At 29.0% G+C, this 11,833-nt stretch overlaps 2 protein-coding genes across 3 annotated transcripts; one reads left to right on the top strand and one right to left on the bottom strand.

Annotated features, from left to right (window-relative positions):
• Positions 1-428: 428 nt before the first annotated feature.
• LOC145963052 (PP2C-like domain-containing protein CG9801) lies at positions 429-4,483 on the bottom strand. The gene is made up of 8 exons (XM_083084664.1): positions 3,658-4,483; positions 2,914-2,951; positions 2,659-2,825; positions 2,337-2,563; positions 2,057-2,257; positions 1,410-1,707; positions 832-1,321; positions 429-769 (listed from the first exon to the last, which is right to left on the bottom strand). Exons 2-8 carry the CDS (start codon positions 2,914-2,916, stop codon positions 575-577), a joined length of 1,581 nt encoding a protein of 526 aa, XP_082940790.1. The 5' UTR covers positions 2,917-2,951; positions 3,658-4,483; the 3' UTR covers positions 429-574.
• On the top strand, positions 3,788-11,213 carry LOC145963051 (protein zyg-11 homolog B). 2 transcript variants are annotated; one of them, XM_083084661.1, is made up of 10 exons: positions 3,788-4,783; positions 4,872-5,094; positions 5,161-5,398; positions 5,460-5,654; positions 5,762-6,159; positions 6,279-6,436; positions 6,559-6,947; positions 7,715-8,084; positions 8,155-8,494; positions 9,175-11,213. In XM_083084661.1, the coding sequence occupies exons 2-10, from the start codon at positions 4,959-4,961 to the stop codon at positions 9,330-9,332; spliced, it is 2,382 nt and encodes a 793-aa protein (XP_082940787.1). In that variant the 5' UTR covers positions 3,788-4,783; positions 4,872-4,958; the 3' UTR covers positions 9,333-11,213. The 2 variants fall into 2 exon arrangements, with proteins under 2 accessions (XP_082940787.1, XP_082940788.1); XM_083084662.1 differs by having other exon boundaries at positions 3,789-4,783; positions 6,291-6,436.
• Positions 11,214-11,833: the final 620 nt, after the last annotated feature.

The raw sequence follows: 11,833 nt of genomic DNA, 5'->3' as shown, positions 1-11,833 counted from the left end.
GATTTAAAAAATAACGTTTAGCACATTTAATCCATATATTTCGGTATAAGCACATCTGCGCGCACGCGCACACATACACACACAAATAATTTTAAAATATCTTTTTTTATTATAGAAAAATAAATATACATATCAGATAGAAATTATTTGTTAAATAGTATATTATATAAGGAAATTTTTGTTTTAAAAAAATAAGACTTCACTGAAACTACATAAATACATTTATGTTCGAAATTTCTATTTATAGGAAATAATTTGTTCTTTTAAATTGTCATTAACTTACGGTTTGTTAAAATGAAATACTTTATAATCTTATCTAGATTAATTTATAAAATAAGACATCATCATCTTTATTTATTCTATCTTCATTTAGATGATTTTACAATATTATTTAAAAGTGTGGAAGTGATAATTTTCGACACATAGGCTCTTGTGTAAAAGATATATTTCCTTTTTATTTAATACTACAAGTAAGACTGTTAGAAAAAAAATATAGAAAATTCAATTAATTTCTAGACAAATATAATCTATACTCTATCATCGTGAGTGATTACATATTACACTTTGAAGAAATTTAGGGCCCAACTACATACGCTACGACCGTCGCGTGGTCTAGCTTGCCAGGTATCATAGATATTTTCTCTAATGTCTTTTTTCTTCGAGATCTCTGCTCTTGCTTCGAGAGCTGTATCAATTGACCATCTTTATGTTGTGCATAATACAATTCCGTGTCTTCTAGAATCCGTCTTTTTGCAGCAGTTATACGCACCTGTAGAACAAAACAAAAATTAGTATAGCGCAAGAAATATTGCTTAAAAGTTGCACGCCTACCGCAAAGTCTAAAAGGAGTTCGCACAGATGTTTGGCACTATTACAAGGCGGTCCTTCTCCAGAAACTCCGCGTCTCAATAGATCTTCCATCCTGAGTAATGTGAGTTCGTGTCTTTGATAAGCTTCAACTACCGGTAGATTGTTGCTATTCACATTATTACTATTACTTGATTCTGTATGCCGGAGATTTTCTGTAGACTTTCGACGCGTTTTCGATCTTGCATCATAACTCTTTAGCATAGCGTCAGCACCGCTACTATAATTTGGTAGAACTGCGAATTTTCCCACCACAGGATCAAAATTATCTGAAATTCCATCGCTCGTCAGAAATACTATATCTCCTCTTTCAACTTCTGTTATGGCCAATGTTAAGTTATTTAATTCAGGATTAGAGCCATCTACTGGACCTAGAGCTCCTAAGGCATCTCGCATGTCTCGCATGCAGTGAATATCGTGAGATCCTCGTGTTATCTCTCTCACACCAGTTTTTCTGTTTCGTTTTTACATAAGAGAAGATTATCAAAGGTCGTGGTATTTGTTGCAATTTATAATTTGGTATATAATAAAAATATATTTACCTCGAGTATACATAAGCTAAACTATCACCAACATTGCAGGTACAAGCAATATATTTCTTCTGGCATATATCAGTACTTGAATTTGGCAGTGGAAGGATTGTGCATACTGTTAAGGTAGTGAGCATTCCTTGTTCCTGAAGAATCAGTGAATGTGCTGCATGGAATGAACGAAGTAATGCTATAAATACATCCTTTGTCGTTGTCGTTTCACTATTTATAGATGAGCAAAACAGAGCCTGATTTAAATACTCTATACTTCCATGAACTGCAGATCTGGCCGCTATACTTGCTTTGGTACCTAAAACTTCCGACTGTAAAGTATCTATCTTATAATATTAATTTAGAATAGATTGAGATCAATAGCGAGTCAAATTTGACTAGTTTTAATTATATATAAAGTACTTTATATATAAAGCATGTAAAAAAAATCAGAGCTAATTATTTTTCTATGAACTGTTGAATGATTTTTTAATAAGTACCTTAAGAAGCTTGAAGATATCTTTTTTCAAATATAATAAAATTTTAATCAAATATAATAAAATTATAAATAAATTTATCAAACTAAATTTTTGTATTTTCATACTTGATTTATCTTCCATTTATGTCAGTCTATTCTATATCTTTTTTAGATATATTATTGCTTTTACCCCAATTGACACCATCTGCAAGAGCTAATATGGCAGAGCTTGGTCTTGCCACAATGCCAAAACAATCAGCTATTGGTTCTCCATTGTTAGTATTATTTGTAGGATTTTTCTCATATAATGTAGTTGCAATTCCATATGCGTTTTCATGAGGATTAAACCAATCAGTTACTCCAGCAATTTTAATGTTTGATGTCGTTGATCCTGCAAAGTTTTGCAAATCTTTACTTTAGAATGATATTAAAATAAATATATTTCATTAATGTTACTATTCTAAACTCACCACTTCTATACTGTTCATTTTGATCTAGCATATCAATGTAATCTATATCAGTATCACTAATACTTAAATGTTTCTGTTGAAGATTGACTGCCGTAAGACCACTATCAGGACCAGTATAAGCTGCAAATATTTCTTCATTTTCTTGAAAATTGTCGAGTTGTCTACTTGGTAATTCTTCTGGATTTCGGCCGTGTAAAATTGGTGGTCCTTCTTGTTTTGTTTCTAATCTAAGAATGTCAATATATTATAGTCATTAGAACAAAATGAGAGAATATTATGGTATATGTTTCAGATAATATGCGTTTTTAATTTTAATATTTACCCATTGAGATAGCGTGTGATGAAACAGCCACCAGGAAATTTTTGAGTTAACGATTGTGGGCTTTGAAGTGACTGTTCTCCAAGGCCTATACTTTCCACAGCACCAGCCAAGTTGCTAATAGATAGTTGGCGCATGAAACCAGCAACCTTCTTCCGTAAACTTGGCATCTTTCAAAGAAGTCCAAGTAAAGGATACAGAGCAATTAAGAATGTTAATTATTGTCTAACATTACTTCACTTGACGAGAAGCTCATACCATGGTTATAGCTGCCAGCAACAGGTCTCACATCAAATCTTAAAGTAATTCATAAAGATATGTCTTAAAATTATATGTATATATATAATACATTAAATTCTTTAATCTATTAGTATTATAACTGGTATAAGTTGATTTTTATTTATTCAAATGATGTTAAATAATAATGTATATAATTATATATATTTAAATAAAATAACGTAAAAAAAAATTATATATATATTAATATATTATAAAATATGTAGAGAAAAATGCAACAAATTACTGTTTTACAAACTTTTGGAAACATTTTCAACAAGTATCTAATTTTTATTTAACCAAATGATGTTAATCAAAGTAATGAAGGTACTAAAAGTAGATAATGTATAAGATAATGTATCTAAAATTTGAAGAAATATTCGTTGTGAGTCTATATATTAAAATTATATAAGTAAATTTATTAATAAAAACTTTCGCTTTTACACTTACTCCAATCTGCAGAAACATAAAGTTTAAGACTTGGATGTGCATCATATCTCTCTTAAGATAAGATAAAGGAGTGTATGATCAATCAAGCTATTCATGAAATATTTTTGCACATTATTCTTTACATAGAGATTCATTATTTCAGAGTTCTCTTATTGACAATTTATTAAGACAGTAAATTGTACGCAAATTAGGACAAATATCGACGAAATACATATATATAAAGTTTAAAGAAACTATAAAGGAAAAATTAAGATATATTAAAGAAAATGTACGAACTGGCGTGTCATCAATTACGTCTCACATCGTCGCAGCAAGACAGGTACCTGGGAAAATTCTCACTACGCGAGAATGAGATCACGATGCATGCTGCCACAAGCCTTTTTCACTTTACCGCCATATTGGCAATATGTCAATAACCAACTAACTATACGAGAGCGACGGGCCTAAACAGCTAAACACACAGAGCTCTCTCCTCTCACGCTACCACAAACAGAGTCGCGTCAGCGACGATCGTGGCCCGTCACTTGCATGTGCATACATGGAAATTGGAACGTCGTACGCGCGAGCGCGATTAATATGGGTAATAAAGCGGCGTCAACGGATGTCACGACGTCGACAACGTTCTCATCGAGGTACATGTGTATGTACGTCACATACGTAACGGAATCGAGAAATTGACGTTTACTCCAATTCTCACGCGGCGGCTAAAATCAGCTGACGGCAATCGGCTGTCAGCCGAGACGAGACGATCCGCTTTATCATGCTATCGTCGCGCGTGTGCGTTACAGTATAATAATATAATATATATGCAACACACAAATCTCGGTGCGACCACATCGCACCGATGACGACGACGACGACGACAACGACGATAGTTGTGCTCTTTTTTTGGTCTGTTTTGACATTTGTAGAGTCAATATGGCATCCTCATCACAGATGAGAGTCCGCAATTTTTCGCGGTTATTTTAGCGGGCTTTATTTTCACTATTCGCGTTTTGTACTTGGACTCGATATTGAATTTCTCTTGCACGGAAATTTGATAATCGACGTGATCTCGGAATAATGAGGTTATCCTCGATTTTAATGCGCAATCCTAGCGATAAGTAGTGTTTAGCCAGTGTATTAGTATTTCCCTACTTCCGCATGCGGAATTATTTTTTATTACGTAATCATAATATTTAAAATTCTGCCACTTCCGAGCGATATTGGCAGGAATATGTTTGCTTTTTTCCTGATATTCTATTTCGATTAGGAAAGTGTTCGAGAAAGTGTACAGTTTCTTTTATACAATTAATTCGCAGAATTCACATGATGTTATTTTAATATTCGTTTTAACACGGAAAAACATTTTTTTTTCGTTTTATACTACCCTATTTAGGCACCATATGATTTAATATACACGGTATAATTTATTTGAAATATTAAAAAATGAAAATGTAAAATATATAAAAGCATGTGTTAACACATTTTTCTTAATTTGCACTTAAAAGGTACGAGATGGTGAATATACAGATGGCTGATGTTCTGTAAAAATTCAATAGAAAAAAGAAGTTATTAAATGACAGCAAAAGTATAAAATGTTTGAGTCTCCAAGAAGTCTCCAGGAGGTTTGTATCGATTTCATCTGCGGAAACGTTCTAGGCTTGTGCGAGGTCCATCTCGGTGATACAAGTCTACATTCTTCCAGTATTCCCAATAGTAGCACTGTTTCTGGTAAGTGTCTGTGTAAAACTGTATATTGCATACTTTGCGAAATTAAAACTTAAACAAAAATTTTAGATCAACAAGATGTTTGTACATTGAATAGTAATAGCACAGAAGTTGCTTTTGATACTACAATAAGTAGAACAGCGTCTAACAATGCTCCCTCCAGCTCTGCAACTCGGCTCACCTTTAGGCATCCAGATGCCTTTTTGCCGGCCGAAGTATCGGAACAATTATTATCAAACCTATGTGAAAAGAAAACCTTATCCGACTTGACAATTACACTTTTTGACTCCAAGACCACTAGATTAAGGTAATAAGACTTGAGCTTATTTAAAAGAAAGAATTTATAATAACATTTAATTTTCTTTTAGGCATGTACGACTGAAAGACGCGTCGTCATTATCGGTTAAAGGCTTAAGTGTTCTTAAGCAACATAAAGTTGTAGATTTAATAGTAAATGGACTTAAAATAACTGTTAATGATTTAATTAGCTGTTTAGGCGATTGGAGTATACAAAACCTTAGATCGCTAAGTGTAGCTAAAGGAAGCTTTATGGATTTTTCAAGGTTATTATTAAGCTTCACACACATTAAGACACATTTTTAAGTGGAGTTATGGGAGATTCTTATGACAGATGATAATTTTATAACTTTACACACATATTTTGTTATAGACAACGCATGGTAGATATTGCAACATTAAACAAATTAAAGGCACTTCACACCTTGAATGTCTCAGGAACAGAATTTAATAAACATGGCTTGGACATAGTAGTAGAAGATCTTCCCCTTTTAGAGAGCTTAGATATATCTTGTACAAGAGTCGATGATATAACACCATTAAGGAAATGTAAAGATCGTTTAAAGACATTAAATATGTACAATTTAAAGATAAGTGGATGTGGAAGTTTAATACCAATATTACTCGAGTTAAATGAATTAAGGCACTTAGACATTTCCGATGAGAAAGATCCACATGGTTTTGAAGTGTTTGCACCAGCTAGACCAAAAATAACGGATTTTCTAAGAGCTCCTAATTGTATGCCTTATTTGACGACTTTAGATTTGTCGGGTGAGTAGAGAGTGATATTTATACACTCGATACGATATTTATATATAATATTCTGATAATTATTTTAAAATGAAATTATTGGTTAATTAATGACACAAGACTTTTTTTATTGAACATAGTATTTTATATAGGTAAAGATGATATAAATTCAAAAGATTTAAAAAATTTTATTACATCACATGTACATTTGAGATTTCTGGGACTGGTGCATTCTGATGCTTGTTATGATGAAAGTTTCATAGATTCGACACATGAAAATTATAGACCCGAACTTGTTGTAAGTTCATACAATATTGAAATTAATGCAACTATATTGTCTTTATGTATTACTTTCATATATGTAAAAAATAAAAGAAATTGGTGTGCAATAATATAAAATGTATCTATTTTTTGCTTCAGATTAGTGGTACGGCAACAGAATCACAAATTTTAGAAGCCCTTAGAAGGTATACGTACAGACCAATATATCTTCAAAAGTGTTTGTTTAATTTATTTCGTTTAACACCAAATTTTCTCGAACCACGAGTCGATGTGATAAAATTAGTGTTGCCTGGAATGAGAGAGCATCCACAAGAGTTCCGTGTTCAAATGGCAGCTACTGCATGTATCTATAATCTTACCAAGGGTGAATTAGCTCTTATGATTCATCCATCGATACTTAAACAGATCGTCGAATTAACATTATTAGCAATGGAATCATATCCAACTAATCATCAACTTCAAAAAAACACACTATTGACTTTATGCAGTGATAGAATCTTACAAGATGTTGCATTTGATAAATATAGGTATACATTTATAATTTAAAATCATATGCTAAAATTTTAATTATGTTTACTCAATGAGATAAAGCATAAAATAAAGCATATAAAATTCTGTTTTTCATAATCTTGAATTATTCATTAATATATATAATTTTATAGTTTTTCGTTATATATTTTCAATAATAATAATATAACATAATCTTGTAAATTATTACACAAAAAAGTACTGTCTTTTTTTATAAATTGAAATCGATTATGTAATAAAAGAGAATGTATACACATCAAATAATCTTGGAAGTAATATGATGTACTTGTTATAATCCATACAAATCGATATTAATCTTTCTATGCTTTATCTCCTTAATTATAAAATATTTATATATACATGTGTATATAATATAAAGTACATCTTTTTATCATAAAATTTGTGTGTGTTTTTACATATATTTTATGATATATGCTGTGATAATGGCAATGTTTTCTAGTTTTATTTAGATTTATTATATATATTAATTGCAAATAATTTTATTTCTATTCCTACATTCATTTTTATGTTTCAGTAATTAAAAAATTAAGAATGTTTTCTTAAATCATAATATTAGTCTTTATATAAATAAATGAAGATGTAATATGTTTATATAATTTTAAATGTTCTTTGATATACACAAGTAAAAAACCAAAATTAAAAATATTATTACTAGGGCGGACATATTGAAATTTTAGCATAAAAACATAATAAGAATTATATTTTCATTATAAACAAATATAAAAAGAGAATTTTAAATTAACAGATGTGCAAGATTAGTTATGAATTGCTTATCGACATTTGATGATGCATCTATGAATCGTATGTCTGTGGCCATTTGCTCAATATTAGCAGCAAAGATATCAACTGTGGAAACATCTATGCTTGGCGCACAACCACAATATATGTTGAAATTGCTTGCAATGGTTAGATCTAAAGTAGAGTCTAAACTAGTAGATATTACAATGAAATTTACATTAAGCGCTCTATGGAATTTAACTGATGAAAGTGCTATTACTTGCAAAGTTTTTCTTGATGAAGGTGGAATGGAATTATTTCTTGAGGTATTGGATAGTTTTCAAGGAGAATCTAGTGTAGAAACCAAGGTTCTTGGTCTCTTAAACAATATTGCAGAGGTTTGTATCAGAATTCATACAATGTTGTATTAAGATACAATTTATTTATTTTTTGCATTGAAAATTTCAGGTTGACCACTTGAGACCACGACTTATGCAACCTCGATTTATAAAAATGCTTTCTATGTTGCTCGACTCTGAGCACATTGATGTATCCTATTTTGCAGCTGGTATTGCTGCACATTTGCTTAGTGATGGTCCTCGTGCTTGGCATAATATGCCTTCGCATCCGAGTAGAGAGCAATTGTTGGACCAATTGGTTTATGCTGTAACTCATTGGCAAACACCACAAGGAGAAATGGTTGCCTATCGTAGCTTTCAACCATTTTTTCCACTGTTACGTTGTACAGATGCATATCCTGTTCAACTCTGGGCAGTATGGGCAATTCATCACGTATGCACAAAGAATCGTAAGTCTAAAAAGAATATTATTTTGTAATATATAAATTCTATTAAAATTTAATAAGTTTTATATATATGTATATATATATATAACGACACAAGGGTAAAAATTTAACAATGGGTATACCCTTCCTACTAGAATAATTATATTGCTAATTATTTAGATTATAGCAAGAACAATTTTTTTTAACGTAACTGACACTAAAAAAAAGATGAGAATTTCGAGGAAACTATTGAAATATGTACATATATATTTCAATAGTTTCAATACTAAGTCATAAGCCAATATTCATAGTCCGTTCTTATATTTAAGATCATCTTAAGTATAATTTTAAGATGTTATAAATTAATCACAAAGTTGTATTACCATCCTAAAATATTACTCGAGACGGTCTTGAAATAAAAATAGATTGTGAATATCTGCTATAATATCAAATCAGGAATTCATATATATTGCAAATTTAGAAATATGTCTATATTCTTAGTGCTTCTTATCCAAAATATAAAAATTATAGTTCTGTGTATAAAATTTGAATTTTAAAACGTTTTTCTCGTTCCTGTAAAATTGCAATTTCGGACTTATGCCTTTATGTGATGAAACCACACACACACATACACACACGTGTGTGTCTGTGCGTGTGTTAATTATTAAAATATATTATAATAATGATATATGTTTATTTTTCAGCAAAACGATACTGTGTAATGTTAATTAGAGAAGGAGGAGTAGAAACGTTAAAACAACTCGAAAAGACATATACAGGATATACAAAACAAGAGACTTTAACAACTTTTTTGCAAAGTTTATGTCAATCAATTTTGGAAACTCTTGAATTAAATTCTTAACAATAGTTCTGTTGCTTTTCAAAATCTAGAAATTAATATCATGATATGCTAGTCAATGTCTATTTTAGTGCAATCCTATATCCTGTTCTTTAGACCAAATGAATATAAAAATTATATGGCCATGATATATGGCCATATTTATCAGACAGACAGATTGCAATCAAACTACAAATAAGTCCAAAATATTTTAATTGCAGTTGAATTAATATTTCGAGGTATCTGCGTTTGTATGTGTGTATGTGTGTGTGTGTATGTATATGTGGCTAAATTTATTAGATCTGAATTGAAGATCTGAATTTTTGAGAAATAAATATAAATATAAATAAATATATCTCTGTATTATACAGAGTATGTTGTCTCTTATAAAATTAATTCTTTAAATTATTTAGTAATAATGGTATAAAATAAGTTAATTATACATACAGATAGTAACAGATTTATAACTTTAAAATAAATTTCAAAATTTGTAATAATACAATTATATGTACAATAGAGCTTGCTTATTGTTCAATTCTGTTATTTAGCACTTTTCTCTTGTCATGCTGCTTTATCATATGATATATATATATATATATATATATATATATATATATATATATATATATATTTCATATTTGCCTTATTATGTGATTGAGTGTAGAGTGAGAAAGTGAATAAAATATAAAAGATGTTCATGCACGCACATAGTCACATAATTGTGTAAATATAAAGTGACATAAAAGAAGAAATAATAAATAATAATCAATTGGAGACTTTATTGCAACTTAAAAAAAGGAAATATGTGATTTTAAGAAAAAGTAAAAAATCTATATATCTGCTGGAATTTTTGAACAATTTGTATTATATCAATATTTATTAATATTTATAGTAGATTTTAAAATTTTATTTATAAATTTATTTTTTATATACACACACACACACACACATACACATATATACATATGTGTGAGTATGTCTGTGCGTTTGTATATAATTGTTATAAAAAATTGCAGAATAATCGACATAGTAATGTTTGTTCCAAGATGTATTTATATTTTTATGATTTATTTAATAAATAATGATCATTGGATTTAGATATGACTTATATTTGAGATTCTAGTCTAATTAACTATTCTCATAAATTAAACGATTCAAATATTATATATTTATATTCAAATTACAGATATCAATATATATCTGTATGTCAAGAAAAAAACAATATACTAATTGTATAAGTTAACTATTTTATGTAGTATTTTCAATTGTAATGAAAATTTTATTAATAGCTAATTGAATAATTGATTTCATACGTTGACACTTATCTTTCATATAAAAATATATAATTTAAAAATTATTTTTAGATATTAATGTCTGGTTAAAATGTATTTGATATCTGAAATTTTAGACTAAAAGATATTTCTTGTGTGTGTGTGTATATGTGTGAATTACATATATACATATAATTAATTGTATATATTTTCTAGAAGATTATGCTAATCTTTGCTTTAATGTAATTAAAAAAAATTATGGGACATATATGTGTGGTAATGTTAAAATAATTATTATATTTTATTAAATGTATCATACTTTAATACTTTCAAATTCAGATCTTCAATATTTTGTTAATAACTGTTATATTTCATGGAGTCTTCATTATTGATAAATACATTTTAAAAATTAATTATGCATATGCCTTCAGAGATTATACAAAAAAATCAGAGTTTGTAATAAGAAAGAAATATACATATTAATATTTAGATTATATCTGTTATTAAAATATTACAAATTTATATAAACGAAATTTATTCTTCTGATATCATTACATGTTGACATCTAAAATGTAAGGAACGCCAGTTTGGACGGTTTTGAATGTTATAAATAAATATGCTACACCATTTCCTATGTGTTGTGTTCTATTCTTTTTAATTGTGTCACTAGGATTGGGAAAGTTATTTCATAAAAGTAACTTGTTGCTAATTTTAAAAAGCTTATTAACAAAGAAATATATCAAAATTAATATAATAAAAAAAATATTAAAATTACTTTTTTTGTTAGAAATAACAAAATGTTACCTCTCAATATTGTTTATCACATATCAATATTATCGATTTTAATAAATAATAGATATAAATAAATGAAAAGTATATTTCTCTCTTTCATTTCCTTGCTCTTCCTACATACTTTCCTACATGGAAATACATAGTATTTTAAATAAGCCAAGAAAGTCTTTATTTATCCATTAATTTTACATTTGCATATTACACATGTTATTATTTTTTTTTCCTTAATGAAACGTAAAAATTGTTCATGAAATTTGTATTATCACTGAATTGATGCTGATGCTGCGCTGCACCTGCAAAATACTTAGCGACATGGAAGTAACATTACGAAACATGGCTCGATCATTAATGTGTTGAAAGTCGGCTCTCCTCCTAACACAGTGGATCATATTTCAGAAATATTTGACACGCATTTTACAAATTAGTAGCAATATGTTTAAGATAAAATTGAAGATGTATAGT

Source organism: Camponotus vicinus, unplaced genomic scaffold (genome assembly GCF_025532165.1).
Source record: "Camponotus vicinus isolate PSW18456_S1 unplaced genomic scaffold, iyCamVici1.0 SCAF_12, whole genome shotgun sequence".
In the NCBI taxonomy this organism is placed as follows: Eukaryota; Metazoa; Arthropoda; class Insecta; order Hymenoptera; family Formicidae; genus Camponotus; species Camponotus vicinus.
Note: the sequence above shows the minus strand (reverse complement) of the source record. Positions and strands in the feature narration are given on the sequence as shown.

Bases quoted from the DNA above. Each gene is read 5' to 3' on its own strand.
- LOC145963052 (XM_083084664.1), bottom strand. The intron at 2,258-2,336 runs GTGAGTTTAGAA...AAAACTTTGCAG, and splicing joins AAATGAACAGTATAGAAGTG to GATCAACGACATCAAACATT. The intron at 770-831 runs GTAGGCGTGCAA...TTTGTTCTACAG, and splicing joins AACTCCTTTTAGACTTTGCG to GTGCGTATAACTGCTGCAAA.
- LOC145963051 (XM_083084661.1), top strand. From the start codon at position 4,959: ATGTTTGAGTCTCCAAGAAGTCTCCAGGAGGTTTGTATCGATTTCATC. The intron at 6,160-6,278 runs GTGAGTAGAGAG...TATTGAACATAG, and splicing joins GACGACTTTAGATTTGTCGG to TATTTTATATAGGTAAAGAT. The intron at 8,085-8,154 runs GTTTGTATCAGA...TGAAAATTTCAG, and splicing joins TCTTAAACAATATTGCAGAG to GTTGACCACTTGAGACCACG.